This window comes from Pongo abelii, chromosome 2 (genome assembly GCF_028885655.2).
Source record: "Pongo abelii isolate AG06213 chromosome 2, NHGRI_mPonAbe1-v2.0_pri, whole genome shotgun sequence".
Classification (NCBI taxonomy): Eukaryota; Metazoa; Chordata; class Mammalia; order Primates; family Hominidae; genus Pongo; species Pongo abelii.
Genome location: NC_085928.1, coordinates 203,408,050 through 203,431,600, shown reverse-complemented (window position 1 = coordinate 203,431,600; position 23,551 = coordinate 203,408,050). Strand labels below are relative to the sequence as shown.

The following is a 23,551-nucleotide window of genomic DNA, read 5'->3' as shown; positions in this document are numbered from 1 at the left end:
CTCCCACAGCTGAGGGAGGAAAATCATAACACCAGAGCCCTGTGAGCCCATTTCATGTGATCAGATAAAACTCTTGTTTCTGAGTTCAGTCTCCAGAAACAGAAAACTATATCCCTGCTTGATCTTTATTCAGACTTTCTTGGCACAGCTTTTCAGGTTCCTATAAATTTTCTTTTGGCTTTCAACTGTGCTCACTTCTCTATGCATAAACATTTGGAAAACTGCTGCCCCATAATATTCTGTCTGCCCTTTGGTTTCCATTAGACTTGTTAACAATGGCCTTTAAACTTTATTAGTAAAGTGAGTTTCTCCAAAATTAAACAAAGATAAAATTAAGAACAAAACACAACTCTCCCGGAGTTGATGAAAGAGCCTTAGGATTGAGCCACATGGCTTTGTCAAACACTCTGAGCTTGCTCTATCCTCAGGAAGACTGCATTTGCCATCCTCTCTGCCTTGAATGCTGCCCGCCACCAACCCCCTGTTACCATTCCTGATTCCTTCTCCTTTGGATTTTAGCTCACTTGTCACTTCTTCCAAGAAGCCTTCCCGGACCACTCTGTCTAATGTTGCCCCTGCTCTACTACTGTGGTTTGTTTTCTGCGTAATGCCTGTGCCACCCTTCAGATGACTGAGGCTGAACGAGTACTACTTGTTCAAGATCACATAATGGGGAAATGAATGAGCTGAGTCTATAATCTAGACCTACAGACTTCCAAATCAAGGTTCTTTACATTCTTCACATCTAGCCAGATTCTGCTAATTAAATTAGCTAATCTGTCAAGGAAAAGAATGCAGGATGCTGCAGAGCATTGTCCATGGTTGGATGAAAAGCACTCAAAGAGTCATCCAGACTCTCCTAGCTCTTTTCCTTGCTGTCTTGACTTCGAAGTGTTTCAATGCCATGAAAAATCTGATAAGTCACTGACCTGTGATAAAGGCTGCACACATAGTTACTATGGAAATTCTGGTGAGTTTAAAATTGTGGTTAAAGGGGGTTACACTGCAGAGAGGTCTCACATGTATTGTATGTATTTCACACTGTACAATCCTAGGAGGCACCATTCATATTGTGCTGCAAGCCCAGGTTGATGGTTTTGCATCATATCAAGGAAGTTTTGTGGGTAAATGATGGCTTTTACCTTTATAATTACAAACACATATATGCAATGAAAAGTCCCACCTGTGCCTGCTTCAAGCATTTCCTAAGTCCTAGACCCTCTCTTGGCAGTGTCTCTCATGCTGAACTTCCTCTCCTTTAAGCCCTTGGTTGTCACCACCTGCCTGATTACAAGAGCCTCTTAACTAGTCTCCCTGACTGAGATCTTTCTTCTATTTTTTCTTCTCAAAGTCTCTATCTATTCTATTGCACAACTCTGATGATGTCGTGTCCATGGCCAGAAACCCTTAATGGTCTGAAATGTCTACCAGCTAAAGTACACATTGCTTACTAATGATTTCAAGTTCTTCTCCACTGGCCACATCTGGTTTCATCTCAGATCTTTTCCCTTATTGCATTCTCTACTTCAGCAAACTGAATTTCCTATTACTCTCAGCATTCAGTCCTCACTTTCCCACCTCAATAGCTGATATGGTTTGGCTCTGTGTCCCCACCCAAATCTCACCTTGAAGTGTAATCCTCATGTGTCAAGAGTGGGACCACGTAGAGGTAATTGGATCATTGGGGCAGTTTCCCTCATGCTGTTCTTTTGACAATGAGTGAGTCTCATGACATCTGATGGTTGTATAAGTGTCTGGCATTTCCCCTGCTGGCACTCACTCCATCCTGCTGCCCTGTGAAGAAGGTGCCTGCAGCTGGATGTGGTGGTTCACGCCTGTAATCCCAGCACTTTAGGAGGCCAAGGCGGGTGGATCACCTGAGGTCAGGAGTTCAAAACCAGCCTGGCCAATATGGCGAAACCCCATCTCTACTAAAAATCCAAAAACTAGCTGGGCATGAAGGCGTCTGTAGTCCCAGATGCTTGGGAGCCTGGGATAGGAGAATCGCTTCAACCCAGGAGGCAGAGATTGCAGTGAGCTGAGATTCTGCCACTGCACTCCAGCCTGGGCAACAGAGTGAGACTCTGTCTCAAAAAAAAAAAAAACAAAACAAAAAGGTACATCCTTTACCTTCCACCATGATTGTAAGTTTCCTGAGGCCTCCGCAGTAATGTAGAACTGTAAGTCAGTTAAATCCCTTTCCTTTATATATTACCCAGTCTCAGGTATTTCTTCATAGCAGTGTGAGAACAAACTACTACAGTAAATTGGTACAGAAATGGCAGGGCACTACTATAAGGATACCTGAAAATGTGGAAGCAATTTTGGAACTGAGTAACAAGCAGAGGTTGGAACAGTTTGGAGGGCTCAGAAGAAGACAGCAAGATGTGGGAAAGTTTGGAACTTTCTAGAGACCTGTTGAATGGTTGTCACCAAAATGATGATAGTAATATGGACAATGAAGTCCAGGCTGAGGTGGTCTCAGTTGGAGATGAGGAACTTCTTGGGAACTGGAGCAAAGGTGACTCTTGCTATGCTTTAGCAAAGAGACTGGTTGGCATTTTGCCCCTGCCTTAGAGATCTGTGGAGCTTTGAACTTGAGACAGATGACTTAGGATATCTGGCAGAAGAAATGTCTAAGCAGCAAAGCATTCAAGAGAAAGCAGAATGTAAAAGTTTGGAAAATTTGCAGCCTGATGATGCAATAGAAAAGAAAAACCAATTTTCTGTGTAGAAATTCAAGCCTACTACAGCAATTTGCCATAAGTAACAAGGAGCTGAATGTTAATCACCAAGACAATGGGGAAAATGTCTCCAAGGCATGTCCATGGGGAAAATGTCCTTCATGGCAGCCCCTGCCATCACAGGCCCAGAGGCCTAAGAGGGAAAAATGGTTTCCTGGTCTGGTTTTAGGGCCCCCTTCTTCCGTGCAGCCTCCGGACATGGTGCCCTGATTCCCAGCTGCTTCAGTCCCAGCTATGGCTAAAAGAGGCCAATGTACAGCTCAGGCTGTTGCTTCAGAAGGTGCAAGCCCCAAACCCTTGCAGCTTACACATGGTATTGGGTCTGTGGGTGCACAGAAGTCAAGAATTGAGGTTTGGGAACCTCCACCTACATTTCAGAGGATGTATGGAAACACCTGGATGTCCAGGCAGATGTTTGCTGCAGGGGCAGAGCCCCCATGGAGAACCTCTGCTACAGCAGTGTGGAAGGGAAATGTGGGGTTGGAGCCTTCACAAAGAGTCCCCTCTGGGGCACTGTCTGGTGGATCTGCGAGAAGAAGGCCAACATCCTCCAGACCGCAGAAGGGTAGATCCACTGACAAATTGCACTGTGAGCCTGGAAAAGCCACAGGCACTCAACACTAGCCTATGAAAGCAGTCAGGAGGGGGCCTGTACCCTGCAAAGCCACAGGCAGCTTGGACAGAGCTGCCCAAGGCTGTGGGAGCTCACCTTTTGCATCAGCATGACCTGGATGTGAGACACGGAGCCAAAGGAGATCATTTTGGAATTTTAAGGTTTAATGACTGCCCTATTGGATTTTGGACTTGCATGGGGCCTGTAGCCCCTTTGTCTTGGTCTAATTTCTCCCATTTGGAATGGGTGTATTTACCCAGTGCCTGTACCCACATTGTATCTAGGAAGTAGCCAATTTGGTTTTGATTTCACAGGCTCATACCTGGAAGGGACTTGCCTTGTCTCAGGTAAGACTTTGGACTTGAACTTCGGGTTAATGCTAGAATGAAGTAAGACTTTGGGGGACCATTGGAAGGGTGTGATTGTGTTTTGAAATGTGAGGACATGAGATTTTGGAGGGCCCAGGGGCAGCATGATGTGGTTTGTCTCTGTGTCCCCACCCAAATCTCACCTTGAAGTGTAATCCCCGTAATCCCCATGTGTTAAGAGTGGGACCAGGTGGAGGTGATTGGATCATGAGGGCAGTTCCCCCCATGCTGTTCTCATGATAGTAAGTCTCACAAAATCTGATGATTTTATACATGTCTGTCATTTCCCCTGCTGCCACTCACTCCATCCTGCTGCCCTGTGAAGAAGGTGCCTGCTTCTCCTTTACCTTCCACCATGATTGTAAGTCTCCTGAGGCCTCCTTAGCAATGCAGAACTGTGAGTCAATTAAACCTGTTTCCTTTATAAATTACCCAGTGTCAGGTATTTCTTCATAGCAGTGTAAGAATGGACTAATATAATACCTTGGCTCATGTTCTCTCTTTTGGGGCATCAGTAATTCTTACTTTCATCTTGACACATCCAAATCCCACTTATTTCTCAGTAATAATATCCCATTAGAATACCACCTGACCTGCCAAGCCAGAAAGAAGCTCTCTTTTTCTACACAACCATGACATTCTACATATCTATCCTTTGTGTGGCATGCAGGGTTTTTTTGTTTGTTTGTTTTTTGCCTTGCATCATGATCCTGTAGTGCCTTAACTTACCATATCTCCCACCCACCCAACCCCACTTCAACTAGATAGTACATTCTCTGAGGCTAGGGGCCAGGCCTGAGTTGTCTCATCTTCCCATCCTTCACCTAGCACAGAGCTATGGTTAGGGGCTCAGCAAGCAGCTGTCACATGATTGCATAAAAAATGTAATCATTGGGATATTTTGCTGATTTATTTCTCATCCTTTGTCTGTGAACATCTGTTTTTCATCCAGTACACCGAAGCTTAACTCAACAATAGGGCTATGAATAAAAACAACTAGAAGTATAAAGTATAGTGATTTCAATGTTGTGCTTAATAAGTTTGGCTATTTATATAGTGAGGATGTAGAAGTGTGGTGTGGAATTATAAGAGTTAGGTGTGTGCTACAAAGGCTATCTCAATGTGTAGAAGACACTACAGGCTTATTTGCATGACAGTGCAAGGGCCCACATAGGAAGATACTAAACCCCAAAGAAGATAAAGAGTTGAGCCAAACTTGTTGAAACCCAAACATTGGATATAAGGGAACGGGCAAAGTTTGAGGACAACAGGGTATGAATTTTTCCATCTGTGGCCTGGTTTCACCCTATCTTTAGGACTCTTGCAAGGACCATTGGAAAAGAAAGCTATGACAAAAAAAGTTATGTAGAGATAGAGACAGACAGACAGACACACACACACATATGTGTGTGTGTGTATACATATATATGAAGCATGAGCAAGAGACATCCACTTTGTGATCTGTGGTCTGCAAGTCAGAGTGTAATAAAAGCAAGGTGGAGAAAATTCCCCTGTGGCCTCCGTCACCTGGCCGTGATGTGACTGTGGGAACACAAGTGGAAGATGTGTGCTTCTTTTGATTTTCTTTCTTTCTTTTTTTTTTTTTTTTGAGGCAGAGTTTTACTCTTATTGCCCAGGCTAGAGTGCAATGGCACAGTCTTGGCTCACTGCAACCTCTGCCGGGTTCAAGCAATTCGCCTGTCTCAGCCTCCCGAGTAGCTGGGATTACAGGCGCCCGCCACCACGCCTGGCTAATTTTGTATTTTTAGTAGAGACAGGGTTTCACCATGTTGGTCAGGATGGTCTCGAACTCCTGACCTCAGGTGATCCACCACCTTGGCCTCCCAAAGTGTTGGGATTACAGGCGTGAGCCACCACCCCAGAGATGCGTTTTCTAGTGACTGATGCTATCACACACAGAAGTACAGGTGACATAAAGAGTCTTCGCATATCTATAAGTGGCTAAAGGAGAAAGAAAGTGATTAAGAGAGATAGAGAAGGGCCAAGGGTGATACAGGGTATCTGTGTACATCATGGAGGCCTGGGGTCCCCTGCCACCAACCTCAGGGTCAGGCAAGGCCCCCAGGAAGCCTGACTATGGAAGCAGCCGTGATAATCTCGAAGCAGTGGCCTGTGGCCACACAGACTGTGAGAGGGAAGGGCATGCCTCACAGGAGCACTGCATACTGTGCAGCACGTGCGGAGGATCTCTGTGAACCTCTCAATGACTCAGGAGGGACTCCAGACCAGTGGGGTTTCCAGGGTCCCATTTTTGACTATGATTCCGGGTTTACATGGCCACGGAAACATAGGTTATAAGATAGGAAAGAAATCTCCCCACAAGGTGAATGTCCACTTGGTGAAAGTCCTCACAGGGACACTCACAGGGAGAATCCTCTCAGAAAGCACCGCAGAGCCTCAGGGCCACCATTTGTTCCTGGTGTGCTCAGGAACTAAACACAACACAAGGTGGAGTGACTCCCAGCTGGCTGAATGCTCTTTCCTGAAAGCCGAGCCAGTTTTCTCTTGACCCAGCCCAAGGTTAGCCTTGAGAATTTCATAAAGGCTTAAATAGCCTCAGGAATTCAGTCACAATGCATGACTAATTGGTAACTTGATCTGGGGATAATTTTGTAGGCTTGGATCCTCCCTAGATGGACCCTGGAATCCAGGTGGTCTGGATGCCAAGAGTTATACATGGAAAAATCCCTATCTTTGTGTCTGCCCACATTGCAGTCAGGGAGGTTCACAGGTGGCCCAGGGCACAGTGGTTGGCTCAAGGCAGCAGGAGTCTAGCTGTACGTAGGCCTGTGTGAGGGCAGAACTGGCCTTGGGGGCACTGGATGCCATGCTAGCCAAAGCCTCAGGCTTTGACCAGTGTCCCAAGTCTGACCTTATCATTAGAGACCACACAGTTCTTAAACAAAGTTCATCTCGAAGGTGACTCTTTCGGGGCAGTGGCATATGGCAGGTTAAAGGTACAAGTTTAGGAATCAGACAGATTTGAGTTCTAATCCAGACTTCTCGGAGTTGCCGTTTTGAGCAAATTAGTCACTATGTCTGTGTCTTAGTTTCCTTCACTGTGAAATAGTAAGAAATACTATATTGATCTCCGACCCCAGTCTCTGTCACAGAGCTCCTAAAACGCTTGTAATTTCCTGAGCAACAAGCATGCCAGGAGAACTTTTTGTTCTAATGTTTAGTCTCTGTTCAGGTTCTGAGAAAGAGCTCCTAACACCCGTGCAGGTATGGGTGACAGGGGAATCCTTTGTTCTAGTATTTGGCTTTTGACCTCAATTGCTAATAAAGAGCTCCTAAATTCCTAGAAATTTCCTGGTGATAGGAACATCTTTTGTTCTAATGAGGCAACTCTTAGTGGGCTCCTGGATAGGAACTGGCCACCAGAAAGACCAAGCCATAGTTAGAAGCTTGGAGCTTTCAGCTCTACTCTCCACTCACCAGAGAGGAGAGAGGCTGGAAGTGGACCTAATAATTTGTCATGCTTACATGATAAACCCTCCATGCAAATGTCTGAACTATGGGGCTCAGAGAGCTTCCAGCTTGGCAAACACATCCACATGCAGGGAGGGTGGTGCACCTCAACTCCACAGGGATGAAGCTCCTGGACTCGGGACCCTGCCAGACTTTGCCTGTGTATGTCTTCATCTGGCGGTTCATCTGTATCCTTGATTACATTTCTTAATAAACTGGTAAACACAAGTAAAGCATTTCCTGAGTTCCATGAGTCATCCTAGCAAATTAATCAAACCCATGGAGAGGGTAATGGGACTCCCAGTTTATACCCAGTTGGTCAGAAGCATGGGTGACAAGCTACAACTTGCAATGGGTATCTGAAGTGGAGGCAGTCTTTTTGAGACTGAGGCCTTAATCTGTGGGATTTCATACCATCTCTAGGCAGATAGGGTCAGAATTCAATTGTATCATAGGACATCCAGCTGGTGTCCACTGGAGAACTGCTTGGCTTACATCTGGTGTCAAAAGTGTTGTGTTGAGTGGTGTGTGAGAGTAGGAAAAACAATTTGTTTTTTCCTATGTCTCCGATTGGCTATTGGTATGAAAATATTATTTATGATCTCATTCATAATAGCAAAAATCAAAGGAGATTAAATGTGGCAGATAATTTCTTTTTCGTCATCTCTCAAACTTTAAGGAAGCTTCCTAAGTCTTGGCTTTACACGCGATATAGCTATTTATTGTGTTGTGGGAGTCAGTAAAAGAACAAATTGAAGAATGCATGAATGAAGAATGAGTGAAATAGTGAACACATTATCGACTTCCAGGAATTGAATGCATTTAATTCTATTTTAATGCGATTGTAATTATCCATGTTTTACTGTTTGTTTAAATTATGTTTTACTTAGACTATTTATTCTTATTTTTTTTAAATAACATACAGAGCAATCTACCTCTAGCCTTTGTTTACAGATTTAACTACTTATGCTTTGAACGAGTCAACTTTCTTTTGCAGCCCTTCTTATCCCATCATTTAACTATCCTGAAGAATTGTTTTTTAAATTGGCAGTTTCTGGATAATTTCCAAGTCTATGAGATCTCCCTTGAGATGCAAAGACCTGTGCAAAACAGCCCAGATTTGGACATACTTGTAGGTTATGTTTAGTTTTTTTGTTGTTGTTGTTGTTGTTTTTGCTGTCACGCCATGTGTTAGCTTACTTCCTCCATAGAATAGTCCACAGAAATTCATAGGCTTCTTTTTGGAACATGACTCTCCAACTTGACCCATCATGAAAATCCTCAAGGAGCTTATTAGAAATAAATTCTTGAGCCCGATGAGACATATATTGAATCATAATCTCTAGGATGGGTCTTGGGGAGCTATATCTTTATCAAGCTCTCCAGGTGATCTAACGATGGATCAGGTTTAGAAACCGTAGTCCTAAAAGAACAACTTAGATTATTTTCTTTCAAATGTGCTATCTTGCACTTGTCCCTATGGAGACTCATCTACAATTTTTTCTGCCACTCACCATGCATTGAGAGAACTTTTTGTGGTACATTTCCTTTGTAAATTCTGTTTGTCACTGTGCATTCTCTACCTTACATTACAAAAGCAGTCCCTGGTGAAAGGAAATCCTGCTGACAGACTTCTCTCCCTTGAGGTGAGCCCATTTATCCCTGCTCTTTGGTAGAGCTCTAAATACTGAATTATTGACAAAACAATCACCCGGTAGCTAAGTTCAATGGGGAAAAGCATTGCCATAATCCATGGACAAAAACACAGAATGGGGTTTAGTTGCTTGTATTCTTCAAATTAGTTGAAAATTTATGCAAAAACTCCACAATATTTTTTTTTTTCAGACAGAGTCTCACTCTGTCACCCAGGCTAGAGTGCAGTGGCGCAATCTCGGCTTACTGCAACCTCTGCCTCCCGGGTTTAATCAATTCTCTGCAGCCTCCCAAGTAGCTAGGATCACTGGCGCATGCCACCATGCCCAGCTAATTATTGTATTTTTAGTAGAGATGGGGTTTCACCATCTTGGCCAGGCTGGTCTTGGACTCCTGACCTCATGATACACCTGCCTCAGCCTCCCAAAGTGCTAGAATTACAGGCTTGAGCCACCGCGCCCAGCCAAAAACTCCAGTTTCTGAGATACACAAACTAATCCACCCTCCAGATAAGGGAGAAAAAGAATAACTGATCCTGGACCATTCTCTGGTTTGAATATTTTAAGGAAATCCTCATCTCGCCAACTAGGTTAGATCATCTGCAATTGAGTAGTAACAAATCAATTTGCCTTGCAACATCAGTTTAGAGATTATTCTCCTTAAGATAGATCTTGTGATCTGACTCATTCTGGAAGGCCTCTGTCCATTCTCCATCTTTGTAACCACCTCACCTCATCACAGCTGTTTTCTTTCTTCTTTTGACTCCACAAATGCAATTGAACTCCTGTTCTTTCAGTAGCCACAATAGTTTCGGAAATGCTATTGTCCTCTGCCCAGCACCATTTACTGGTCTCAATGGTTGTGAGCGTTTTTAGCAGCAGTGAGGGGAGAAGAGGTGGGAGTTTAGTCTTCACCAAGGCATTGACCTGACTACACTGGGGCACCAGTCAGGTTGGTGACTTAACTGACAAACACAGTTAACACTTGACAGTCATTCTCACTGGCACTTACTGTTCTCATCAGACAAGTCATACCACTGGGAGTTTGTGTGGATTTGTTCTTGTGGCCAGTCATGTGGAAGGCCTTCCAGAATATTAAATTAAGCAGACATTCTGTTCCTCTGCAGCTAATACACAGAGCATGGGGGCAACATGGCATATGCTTTGACAAGCTTAAAATCCTTGACAATAGTGAACAGATTTCCAGGAACAGAAAGTGACCTGTTGAATTATCCTGGAACAATTCTAACACCTTAAGGAGAAAGAATGGACAGACCAAACTCAGCATGGTTACATGGACAATTTTAAATTAAGGAGAAAAGACACTGGAGATTTTGAAGTGAGAGAATTGAGTAAGAGGTGAGAGAATGGGACGATACAGGTGGTTTTCCTCCCCAGAGAAAGAATGGGTTGTTGGTACCTACAGATGTAGTGAATACAAACATTAGACACGCTTAGTTCTTTTCTTAAGTTGAGTTCCCCAGAAGCAGACATCAAGACCTGCATTTATACATAAATATTTTATGAAGGAAGTGTTTCTAGGAGAAGCTGGTAAGAGAGTGAAAGACAATAAAAGTAAGAATGTGATTTTGGGCAGAGTCTTTATTTCAATCTGATGCTGCCAGGGAGCTTTGGAATGTAAACATTTCTTCACTCTGTCCAAACTATTGGCAAGGAAACAGCTTCAGACTTCTGCCTTGTCAGTCACTGGCTCAGCGCTGCCTGGGCAGGGTTGGGGTGGGGAGCAAACTTCGGGTCTTTGGTAGAACAGTCAAAGGGGCTCAAGGGCAACCCTCTGAAGAGAGTCGGAAGAATAGGTCATTAGAAGAAAAGCACACAAATGCCTGTGAAGGCATCAAAGACATCCAAGAAGATCTGAGCAGACTGCAGACAGTATCTGTCATTGAGTAACGCAGGAGAAGCATATTCCCTAGGCAGGAAAAGAGTCATTTATTCATCACACAATATTTTTTGAGCACCTAATCATATATGCCTCTCCCTATGCTAAGTGCTTGGATTTGAAGATGAATGGTTCTTTTCCTTGAATGTGTTAAGAACTATTCTTTACTTACTTATCAAATGTTATGGGAATAGTCCCCAAAGCAAAGTTGTTGTACCCAAGGACAGTGAGGGTCACCCAACCTGGGACATATGAAACATTTGGAAAATAGAATTGACTCCATGAGAAAGTAAATCAATTAATATTTATTTGATGACTGAAAAGGCAGTTTTTAAAAAAATCCAAAACACAGGGAATTAAATTTTAAAAATTGCTTCAATAATCCACAACATATTAACAGTATTTGCAACATGTCAAGCCTCATTTTACAATAAAAACCAAGCAGAGCATAGAATTTAGTTCAAGTTCTTGTTCTTGACTCCCATGAGGGGCATGGAAGAGCTAGCTCAGCTACCTAAGCTTGTGTCTCTGCCCCTGTGGAGGGTAGCTACAGCCATTCCTAGAATAAGAGTAGAAATGAGGTTGGGTGTGGTGGCTCATGCCTGTAATACCGGCACTTTGTGAGGCCGAGGTGGGTGGATCACCTGAAGTCAGGAATTTGAGACCAGCCTGGCCAACATGGTGAAACTAATTTTAGTCTCTACTAAAACTACACAAATTAGCCAGGTGTGGTGGCAGGTGCCTGTAATCCCAGCTACTTGGGAGGCTGAGGTTGGAGAATCGCTGGAACCCAGGAGGCAGAGGTTGTAGTGAGCCGACATTGCCCCACAGCACTCCAGCCTGGATGACAGAACAAGACTCCATCTCAAAAAAAAAAAAAAAAGAGTAGAAATGAGAGATCCAGAGAAAACTTACTAGCAGAGGTGGAGGAGTCATTTCTTCATTGATGAGGAGTCAGCTATGAGTGGGTAAAAGGGAATATTTTTTTTCTTTAGCTTCACCTGCTGTAATCAGAAGTCCCTGGGCTGCCTTGCTTTCTAATAGAAGCTGCATATATTCCAAGAATCAATCTCTTTCAAACATCATAACTTTTGCCAACAGATTCTGAATCATCCAGTTTCTATCAGAGGAATTCACCTCAAAGGATCCTGCTAAACAATGAACGGTCATACCTAGATGGGTGGTACCTATGTATATCAGTAACAAGCCACGCCTGAACCTGGCAAGGAAAGATGAGCTTGCCAAAGATTCTTTTGTAAAATAGGACACAAGAGCAGCTGGAGGAAAAGTAGAGAATACGTAAGACTTGGACTTGAGAGCATGGCTCCTGCAGACTGAGCTCAAGGGCAAGGTTTGTACCTTATTCGTCTATGGATCCTCATTTTAGGACCTAGAATAGTGTTTTGCATATGGCAATTTTCCACAGTTATGGGCAGAATTTAACTGAGGAGAGCTGAATAAGTTGAAGAACTACTATTGAAGCTCCAGTGGTTGCTTTTTGGCAATAATATAAAATCTAATTCCCTCTCCACACTGTTCAACTTCCATTCCCTGGCTCCAATTTAGTCTCGTTGTCTTAGAGGGTTTTCTTCCAAGGATCTTCTTTACAAATAGAAGAAGACAGAGTGCACATTCTAAATTGTCATTCCAATTTAGTCTAGTTGTCTTAGAGGGTTTTCTTCCAAGGATCTTCTTTACAAATAGAAGAAGACAGAGTGCACATTCTAAATTGTCATTTTTTATGGTAAGTGCACATTTTAGTTCATACTTGAAATATATTTCTGAATTTGAATAATATCTGGGTGGATCCTGAGGTCGGGAGTTCAAGACCAGCCTGATCAACATGGAGAAACCCTGTCTCTACTAAAAATACAAAATTAGCCGGGCGTGGTGGTGCATGCCTCTAATCCCAGCTACTTGGGAGGCTGAGACAGGAGAATCGCTTGAACCCGGGAGGCGGAGGTTGCGGTGAACTGAGATTGTGTCATTGCGCTCCAGCCTGAGCAACAAGAGCGAGACTCCGTCTCAAAAATAATATCTTTAAAACTGAGATTTATTTTGCTTTTCAAATTTTTGTTCACTTTTTGAAAAAAGTATGGGTCAAGAAAATAAAATGTTCCATGAGTGAAATGATTTGTTAATTGCCCAAATTTTACCTTTTGCCTCTGTTTTCATTACATTAAAATTCATTTATTAGTTGCTATAATGTTATTAATTAAAATGTATACGTTTTTCTCCTTTAGTAAAAAAATCTTAGTATAGTTGAAAAGTATTGAATACTTCTTTATGTACAGTAATCTTTATTTTATTTTTTATTTTTAAAAATCATTTTTACTGGCATGATTATATATACAAAATTCAATAAAAGACCATTTTACTGTCTATGTTTATTTTCTGGCCATTGCTATTAATTCTATCTCACACTTAAAAAATTTATCACCTAGACAAGGGGGACGTAAAGAATGATCTTCTCTGAGTGCCAAATATGTCCACAACGTCGCTTTGCTTCCTGGGATCCTATGACTCTGTTCGCTGTGCACACTGCCCTAGGCACTCTGGCTTCCTTCCTGGCCACCAACTTCGGGGTTTTGACACCTGATATTCCTTTTACTCAGAACCCTCTTTGCCCAGGTAGCCACGTGCCCTTAGCTCCTCAGGTCTTTGTAGTGTCTTCCCTGACCACCTTGTTATTATTAATATTTTTACAAAGTATTTGTATCTTTATTCAATTAAATTAAAACAGACCTGCCAGGTATATTATATAACATTCACTATATACATATGACTTAGGCAATGCAAGATAATTCTAGATATGTTGATTACTCAAGTATGAGTAAAACATGAACGGTGCCAGGGATGCCCAGCAAATGCTCCTTTTCACATTGGGTGCCTGCGTTTCCATGGTATGGTTAGAGGGATAGCTATGAGCCACGACATGGATTCCCAGTAAACTTCTGTGGGAGAAGGAGGGAAAATGACAATCTAGCATAGATGAACAGTCTCCTAAATGCAAATAGAATACTTGACAGTTACGTTTTTAAAAAAGTTCTTCCATCATGTTAATGACACAAAAATTCTCTTTTCGAAGACAACACCACCACATTTTGTTTGGGTATGTGGGGACAGGTGGGGGAATGCTTTTAAAATTGGTATAATTATTCCTAAAACAGCAACGGGCTGGGTGTGGTGGCTCATGCCTGTAATCTCAGCACTTTGGGAGGCTGAGGTAGGCAGATCATATGAGGTCAGGAGTTCGAAACCAGCCTGGCCAAGATGGTGAAACCCCCATCTCTACTAAAAGTACAAAAATTAGCTGGGCATGCTGGTGGGTGCCTGTAATCTCAGCTACTTGGGAGGCTAAAGCAGGAGAATCGCTTGAGCCCGGGAAGTGGAGGCTGCAGTGAGCAGAGATCGCACCATTGCACTCCAGCCTGGGGGACAGGGCAAGACTCTGCCTCAGACGAACAAACAAAAACCAAAAATGTATGTCTTTGGTGAAGCCTCAGTGCCCATTCAGTTCACTGTAATAATCTGTAATAAAACAGGACTGTAGTACGTGCTGGGCCTTGATTTCAACAAGCGGACCATCTTACTTAACATGCAACTCCACATGCCCTTCCACTCCCCACTCCCCTCACTTCTGACCCCCACCAGCACTGCCTCTTCACATTCTTAACCTGATTTCTCTCCATGGCAATATCAAACTGTGGGTTTTATTTGTCAAACTGTGGGTTTTACTTATTTACTTGCTTTGTCAGTCAGTTCCTGCTCCCTGAAAAGTCAACATTATCTGTTTTGATCACTGCTGTCCTCTCAACACCTTGAACAATGTCTAATAGGAAGTAAGTCCTCAATACATATTTGTTCAAGAAATTAATGAAGAAGCATAAAATGAAGAGACCTTTGAACCATCTAAAGAGTAAGGCAAATTTGACGTAAGTAAAATGTTCCACACATGTGCATATGTGCATTATTCTTGGGGAGGGGGGAAACCTACACATTTCCTCAGATTCTCAAAGTTCTCTGTGACCCCAAGCAGGTAAATAAGCTGCTAGGCTAGACACACTTGTTAGTTCCTTGAGCAGCTAGACTCCATGCCTCTCTCTCTCTCTCTCTCTCTCATCTAGCCTTTTCTCTGGCCACCCTCTCTGGCCCATTCCATTATTCCTCCTATAGTGGAGTCGTGCTCTTTTGTTCTTTGTTTACTAGCCTATCAACTCATTAAGGGCAGGATTGTCATCTGATTCATTTCTGCCCACCCCCGCTTCAGTCTTAACACTAGTCTGATAAGCTTAGAAGCTATTTGTTAAATGAATTAACAGGACAAGTAGAGGATAATACAGGAAGGCTCCTGTATTATACAGGATAATAATACAGGAAGGCTCCTGTATTATACAGGATAATAATACAGGAAGGCTCCTGTATTATACAGGATAATAATACAGGAAGGCTCCTGTATTATACAGGATAATAATACAGGAAGGCTCCTGTATTATACAGGATAATAATACAGGAAGGCTCCTGTATTATACAGGATAATAATACAGGAAGGCTCCATTTACCATTTGGGGTTTTTGTATGTGTGTACCCAGATAAGACATAATTTTATTTCTACTCATCTAAGGCTTGCTACACATCACCAAATTCCCAATTTGCTGATCTCCAAAATAAAAATTTGAGGTAGGGAGTGGGTAAGGTCACAATCATACTTTCACCTTGAACAGCCCATATTTGTGTTTCTAAAGGGAGCTCCTTCTATTTTGTTCTAATCTGTAGAGAATGTGTGAGTTATTTTGATTCAGTGGTGGTTAGGGGTGAAAGAAGCAAGGGTTGGTTGGCTCTGCTTATGAATAGACTGAGTGCAATTAAAGAGAGGGCATGTGATTCCATATTTCAGATAGAGGACAAGTCGTGTATCAAAATTCAAGTATTTTCTTAACCTTTGTGGTTCTTGCAAAGAGCTTTTGGCATTGTCACTCAGGTATCATAGGCCACTCCATACCCTGTTGCCAGATGTAGAACCTCTCAGATTTCCACAGATGCTCTTTATTTCTGCAGTCATGCAGGCCTTCATCACTTCTGCCATGTGTGGCAGTCACCTCTGCTTGGTTTTGTTCTCTCACCAGACTCACCAGAGTCCCTTGAGATCTAGGCTGATCTATCTCTTTACCTGTCTCTAGGATGATCACTGGGGCTCTGTGGCTAGGTAACCCCAAACCCACTTTCTATTCTTCCTACCACACAGGTGGACTAGATTCCTAGTCAACTTTGCAAGTAGATGTGGTCAACTAACTGAGTTCTAATCAATCTTCTAGTGTAAGTTCAGAGTAACTCTTCCAGGATGAGTCCATGGAAACTTTTATTTACTATCCTCCATGAAGTCCCCCTTTTATATAATCAAGGCAGCCTTGGAAGCCAAGTGTTGAAGATAGTGGAGCCACAGATGGAAGGAGCCTGGATCTCCAAGATAGAATGTTCCAGTAGGACTCCATTTGGTGGGTGGAGAAAAATATCAAGAGAGCTTGAAAATCTAAAGAAGACATCCAAATCTGGATAAGTTTCCCCCTTACTTCATGGGAAAATAGGGGATGAGAATCTTGTCTCTGCCAAATAGGAGGGTGAGGTATGGTTCTAGCCAACCTCACCACGTCCATTGTGTCTTCGTTGAATAAGCCTCATGGACTAGAGGTGGTGACACACCCTCTCTCCCTAATCCATGTCATCCCCATATCCCTCACCTCTCCAGCATTCAGAGCAGAGTTCTAGAGAAAATACAGCCCCAGAGCAGGTAGCCTTTCTTGGTGGAAATACGCTGGACTCTGAGGCAGGGAACCGGGCCTGAGCCCTGGATCTGCTGTTATCTCACTGTGCCTCTTTAAGCAAACTTTTGCCCATCTCTGTTTCTTTTTGTTTTCTGGAAATTGTGTTCCAGGTCAGGGATTGTGGAAGAAGATGAAACACTCTCTCAGTCATTTACTTCCTCTGGCTTCACTCTGATAGGAAAGCTGTTCAGCGGTCTATGACTTGGCTTCTTGAGGGATGATCAGTTCTTCAGGCCCCTGTGTGAAGTGGACATTTTACTCTTTGCTCCTTTCTGAGTCTCCTCATCAGTCTCTTCCCTCCCCTCTTGTCTCTGAAGGCCCCTGCTCTTATGCTGTGTGGTGCTGACGGCTTCCTTCTTATTAGGACAGTTTGCCTTTGTGGTTCATCAGGATGCACTGTTTTGCTTCTAGTCATAGGTAACAGGGAATCTGACCTCTTCAGATGGAAAAGATCTAAAGAATTCCAGCTTAAGTTATGACTTCCTGAACTCTATGGCTAGAAATACTAGTGTGATCTGGAAGAGGCCACTGCCACCATTCCTGCGGCTGCTTCTCCCAGAAGAGATGCCTTCAACCCTCCAGCACGTGTATAAACACAAAAGGTGACTCTTCCACCCATGTGCCTACAAGGGACTGGCTAAGCCATCGAGGCATGACTGGATCTTCACGTTGCTTATGGGGGTCTGGCATTAGGTCCTATAAGCTATAATGTCTGTTGCAGACCTTCCAGGAGGCAGGGTTTAATGCCATGTGATTACTTTCTTCACAGAGCTTGTCCTCTGGTGGCTAAAGCAAGCGCTCAGTACTTAAAGACCCTCGAGATTGTCTAATACAAACTTTGCCCTGATGAATCCATCATATGGTGAGTGGGCCCAATGTCAGCATTCACATCTCTGGGACCTGGAAGCTCAGTGCCTCCAAGACATTTATGAGCATTGGGATTATTCAAAGACTTTAACTTGGAGTGAGTATTTTGTACTTGTACAGGGCAAAGAGTGCTTGTTCCTCAGTGGGAAGGAGCTGAGGCCTTGGGTCTTGGCTGGTGGAGAGACAAGAGTCCAGCTCACCATGGTTGACAAGCTCTTCTTGACCGAGCACACCTTTGTTTGCATCTCCATCATAATTATTACTCATCACTTCCCATCTTTCTAGTCTCAAGTCTTACTTTTATTCGCCTTAATGCCCCGAATAGGTGCTCCTTTCCCACACCTCTCTTGACCCTTTCCACACATTTTGCTCCCGGCCTAGACTGTGCTCACCAGATGCCACTATCCCCCATTCTTTCTATCTGTTAACTTCTGCTTATCTTTGAGATGTCAGAATAAATGTCACTTCCTTTGGGAACCTGTTTGTATTCTGTTAAATCTGAGTTTAGTGTATTTCCCAATTAAGAGGCTGCTTACTTATCTGTTATTCCCAAGTAACTGTAAACTCCCTCAGGATAAGGGCTCTTTCCTTTACACCATTGTATTCGAGGGCCTAGCACAATGTCTGGAGCGTCTGTTTTCCAGTACATAATTGCTGAGTAAAAATGGAATGGAGTCAAGACCAGTACTATGTATATCTTTGGGCTATATGTAACAGAAGACCCAAGCAAGAGTGGCTTTATGAGAATGTTTAATTGTGTATTTAACGTGGTGTTTAGGGGTAGGAAGGTCCATGAATCAGTGGTGTTATAAGCATATAACCTCTTTTGTCCTTTTCTCACCATAATTTTCATGGTGATTTTCATCCTCCTCACCACCTAAAGATGGCTACCATGCTCCAAGCATTGCATTCTCATGGATCACTTTCAAAGAAAGGCAGAAAGGAGAAGACAGAAAAAAATGTTCTCTCTGTTTCATCAATAAAATAACCTTTCCCACAAGACCATGTCTTTCTCTTATATTTCTTTGTTTAGAACTGGGCCACACGCCCACCTATAGACAAATCATTGACTCATCCTTGGTGCTTTTAGCTGAAGTCTTGCTGCACAAAGTTGGGGTCCTTTCAGCAAGAAATACCAGTAAATAGCTTATGGGTAAGAAGAGAATGTTAGCCACCACTGATGTCTTTAATGAGGTTTTACTAAAATCCTGAACTCCTTTCTTCAAATATGCATTTTACCTTAGATTGGTACTACTTACAAGGCAACATTCACACCGGCACATTATACTTCAGTATGGGTACGTCGGGAGCCTCTGGCATGAAGAGCTATAGTTGTCTTTCTGTTTATTCTCATCAGCCACTTTCTCCTGGTCAGAGAGCATGTTGACCTCTCCTGAACACCAAGTTGGACACTTACGCCTGCTCAAGGCAATCAATGACTATTTCAGTCAGCAGAAACAGCCAAGTATCATCCTCTAATAGTTTTCATTCCCAGCAAATTTTCTTCCATAGTCAAAGTGCAAGGATACAATAAAAGCCAATAAAATGACAAAAGTTTTCATCACAAACAAATTAACTAACTCGGGAATGAATCACAGTACCTATTTTCTAATCAAAATATCAAATTCAGTGGTGTTGAAATTTGGGCTATATCCTTAATCCTCAGTCTTTCTAGCATCTCTTCCCTCCACATACTTTGCTCATTTGAAAACTTTTGTAAACTCTAAAGAGAAAATGAAAAGAATCAAGTTATTAATATAGTTTACTCTTTAAAGCCTCTTTCTTCTTGGTTAGTGTAATGATTGTGATGACAATTACTTCTCTCTTAGTGAGTGTGGTGGGTGCTATCATTGGCCTTTTATGAATATTATCTTAAATCTTTATATAACTTTATAGTTATTATTGACATTTTATGTACTAGAAATCGAAATTCCAGATTTTAAGTGATTTGTCCAGGGTCATCAGTAAAGCAGGGATTAGAACTCAGATTTTTCTAATTCCAAAATGATTCCTACATTTTCTATCACGAGCCTACCTCACTTCCTTCAATTCTCACTGTCACCCCCAATATGTTCATTACTTTTTCAAAGTCTGCAGGGTTTTTATACATCTCTCACTTGCTAATCCTTTTACCTTAGGTTTTTAGCAAAGTGACTATTCTCATTCCTTGGCTGAGACATTTTTGGATCGCATACAAAATTATTTATCTTTCCAGTTCTCCAACTTCTTCCCCCTTCATTCCTCAGGTCTTGAGGCACTCATATTTAGCTCAATAAACAAACACTAGGAAAAAAACCCCACAACAACCAGATTAACAGACCAATCCTGTTCCTGAGAAGATTTTCTCTTTCCTTTCTTAGTCTAATAGGCAAGGTATGTACTAAGAGATTTTAAAAGCGCCTGAGAAGAGCAATCACAAGTCGTGACGATTCCAAGTTCACAGAAGCCCAAGGGATTTTGACATTTCTCCAAGGAGTTAGCCAGAAAAGATCCTCACCTGTTGAGTTTAGATGGAGGAGAACAGTAAGAAGGACCATCGGGCTTTGCTCAACCAGGGAGAGGAGGATGAACTGGTGAGTCTTCCCTTTATTTTATTAGTCTTCTCAAAGTGCCCTAGGCTGTGAGTAGGGGCTACAGCTAAATTAGAAGATAGAGTGTAGCATTTATGTTTCAGGCTTTAGGACCTTGAAAGGTTTCAATCTGGTAAGGTTCCTTAAGGGCTGCAAAGCACCATTTTATTGTGGGGAAACCTGCAGGGGCTGAGAAACTTGTGACCTCTGGATGATAGAATTCTTTCCATCTTCATATGCAATGAACCTGTGATGTTTCCTCGGACATTTACAGTATTCGCAGAGCCCCGCATGGTGCTCAATGGGGTGTCTCCCCCTTATTATCTGGATTGCTATGTGATTGAACAAACTCTAGTGAAAACAAGAACTCCTTGTTTATTCTCACGCTTTGGATATGTATGCATAACCTAGGCTTAGGGGGCTCTGGGCTGAAGTCATGCTTTTTATAAGCGCAGAGAGAAGTTTTAAGCATCAGCTACTAAAGAAGGAGTAGAATGTAGCCTGGGATTTTTAACACATATTTTAAACATTTCTCATGTCTCCGATTTTTTCCCCACTGCTGTTTTCATCAAACACACACACACACACACACACACACACATTTAAAAATAATAATTAGAAAGTTGAAAACTATAGTGTTTATTTGGTGCTGAGGTGTTTACATTTATGATTTTATATAATCCTCAGAACTCAGTGATGAAAGAACTAATCCTATTTTATTGAAAAGAAATCTGAGACCAGGGAGGTTAAATAACTTGCCCAAGGTCATTAGCCTGCAAGGGACAGGCTGGGAATCCAGCCCACTCCTTCTCCACATCCTGTGCTGTTCACCGTACAACAGTGGCTCCAGTTAGACAACGAAGAAAGGAGACAGAGACAGACGGGGGAAGGGTCAGAGTGAGGGCACATTTGGGGGCGCCAAAGAACTTGGAGAACATGGTTTGTAGATTAGAATGATGTCAGTTTCCTGGTTGGCCTCCTGGTTCCCTGTGATATCTGGGGCAAATCCATACCAGCTCTCCCTCCACCTATCCTTGTTTGCTAATCTAAGGAAAACATATGATTTCATCTACATCTGTGTTGTTCAATAAGGCAGCCATGGGCCACGCGTAGTTTCTGAGCACTAGAAAAGTAGCTAGTCCACACAAAATATGCTTTATGTGTAAAATGCGCACCAGATTTTGGAGAATTTAGTAAAAAAAAGTAGAACATCTTATTAATAATTTTTATATTGTTTACACATTGAAATGACAATATTTTAGATAGGTTAACTAAAATTTTCACCTGCTTCTCTTTACATCTTTAATGTGGCTGCTAGGAAAGTTAATATTACAAAGGCAGCTCATATTTGTGGCTTGCATTATTGTAGCACGCTAAGCTTGACAATAGCACAGCACTTTAAAATCTTCAGAATTAAGCCTTTTAAAGAATGAAAATCTATTCACCTGTGTTCACTGCTGAACAATTCTGTTAGCTCTGATGTTTTCAACATGTAGATAAGAGTGCAGGAAAAATTACACTGCTCTTTATTCTTCTCTAACTAGTTGCTGTATTTGTAAAGTTTATAGCCTGATACTTTAATTCTCTCACTCACAAAAAGGACATTGGTATCATAGGATTAAATAACGAGCCAGGTGCCCCAGTTTTCTTCATTTTTGCAGGTGATCAAACACTTTTACAGACACTCAGCAGAAACGTCTATTAGGAATCCAAGTAAGCTTAACTCATTCTGGGGAAGGGTAAATGGCTGTAGATTTCTTTTTCAGAATTCCGGGACGTAGAGCACAGATGCAAATCCTACTCTGGTTGATCAGGTAATCCATGGACTCCGGTAGGCCTGAGGGAGCTGGGGTGACCGAACTGTGGAAGCCGTGACTTAGCTCCAGGCAATTGCTGTCCTGATCTTGCAATTGCTGGCCTTTTAGAAGGAAGCCAGATGGGGAACAACACATACTGGGGCCTATCAGAAGGTGGGAGGTGGGAGAAGGGAGAGCATCAGGAAGAATAGCTAATGGATGCTGGGCTTAACACCTAGGTGATGGGTCAATCTGTGCAGCAAACCACTATGGCACACTTTTACCTATGTAACAAACCTGCACATCCTGCACATGTACCCCTGAACTTAAAATAAAAGTTGGAAATTAAAAAAAGAAAAGAGACCCCTGACCAGGCATGGTGGCTCATGCCTGTAATCCCAGCACTTTGGGAGGCTAAGGTGGGAAGATCTCTTGAGGCCAGAAGTTCAAGAACAGCCTGGTTAACATAGCAAAAGCCCGTTTTTATTATAAATAAAAGAGACCCTAGATATCTCCCTTGTCCCTTCTACCATGTGAAGGCACAGAGAAAAGATGGCCATCTATGCACCAGAAGGAGGGCCCTCATCAGACACTGGATCTGCCAGCACCTTCATCTTGGACTTCCCAGATTCTAGAAACAGATGTTTTTAAAGCTAAAAGGCAAAAAATAAATAAATCAAGGGAAGCCAGAAATCTGACTTTTTATGTGATGTAGCCTGATGATAAATTTTGAAAACAAATTCATCTTTTGAAAACAATCAGTAGGTCAAAGTAAACCTGGGCACGGTTTAGTCCCAGCCTTGGGGGCTGTCACTCTGTGATGTTGACAGCCTCACCCCACTTGCTCTTCCTTCCCTGAAGATTCCCTGTGGCCCAGTCTAACTTTTACTTGCATTCATTATTTCAAGTGAACAATCAGTTGTGATCGTGAGAGTCACTGTGGTAAAAATTAGAGACAGTCGAGGCAAATAATGAACTCCTTCAATCAAACACCCATGAAGAGCCTAAGTGGACGGAGGGGCGATGCTGTGAGATTATGCAAGCTCAGTCTTGCGCGATTCTGCTGAGCTCAGCATGGAGATAAAGCCTTGCACTGGCCTCTAGAGTTGATCCCTGTTATCATTCTCATCTCCTGTTCTCATCCTGCTAGTGCTTACTGTCCCGGGCATGGTGTGGTGCTAGGTGCTTGACACACAGGTTTTCATTTTACCCAAAACTTTACAACAGCCCTGCAATCAATATTCTCACTGTACAGGTCTTTATTGTTTTTTCCAACCTACTTCCATCCACTTCCCACCCTCCTCATTACTCTCTAGCTCTAATAGGTTCCTTTTCTTCACCTGCCTTTTTCCTAAAACTCTGCCCTGCCCAGGTGTTGCCCTCAGCCTCTCCATTTGCAGTCAGCTTTTCTTGTCTTCTCTAGAGGTCTCAGGACCCATAGCTTCACTAAGAGCCCACAGGAACCTTCAAAACACAAGACCCTAAATAGATCTGAAGCCTCCAGGTTATATAGCTCCACACTTAATGGAATGGGATTTGGCTTCAGGCTGACCTGGGTTGAATTCTAGTTCTGTTAGGCAAGTTATTTGACCTCTCTAATACCTACCATTTGGGATTGTGGTGAGGATTAAATGAGGTAATACAGCTTTTCTAAACATATCTTCTGCAGTAGGTATTATATAAGAAGTTTCCCTGTTCTCCTTCCCCATTAGGTTTGAGAAATACTG

At 42.6% G+C, this 23,551-nt stretch overlaps 1 protein-coding gene across 1 annotated transcript in view; it reads left to right on the top strand.

The window, feature by feature from the left end:
- Positions 1–19,922: 19,922 nt before the first annotated feature.
- ATP13A5 (ATPase 13A5) overlaps positions 19,923–23,551 on the top strand; it is a 104,015-nt gene continuing 100,386 nt past the window's right edge. Inside the window, exon 1 of the mRNA XM_002814426.5 lies at positions 19,923–20,031. Coding sequence (XP_002814472.2) covers positions 19,969–20,031 — 63 coding nt within the window. The 5' untranslated portion in view covers positions 19,923–19,968. The remainder of the gene's footprint in view (positions 20,032–23,551) is intronic.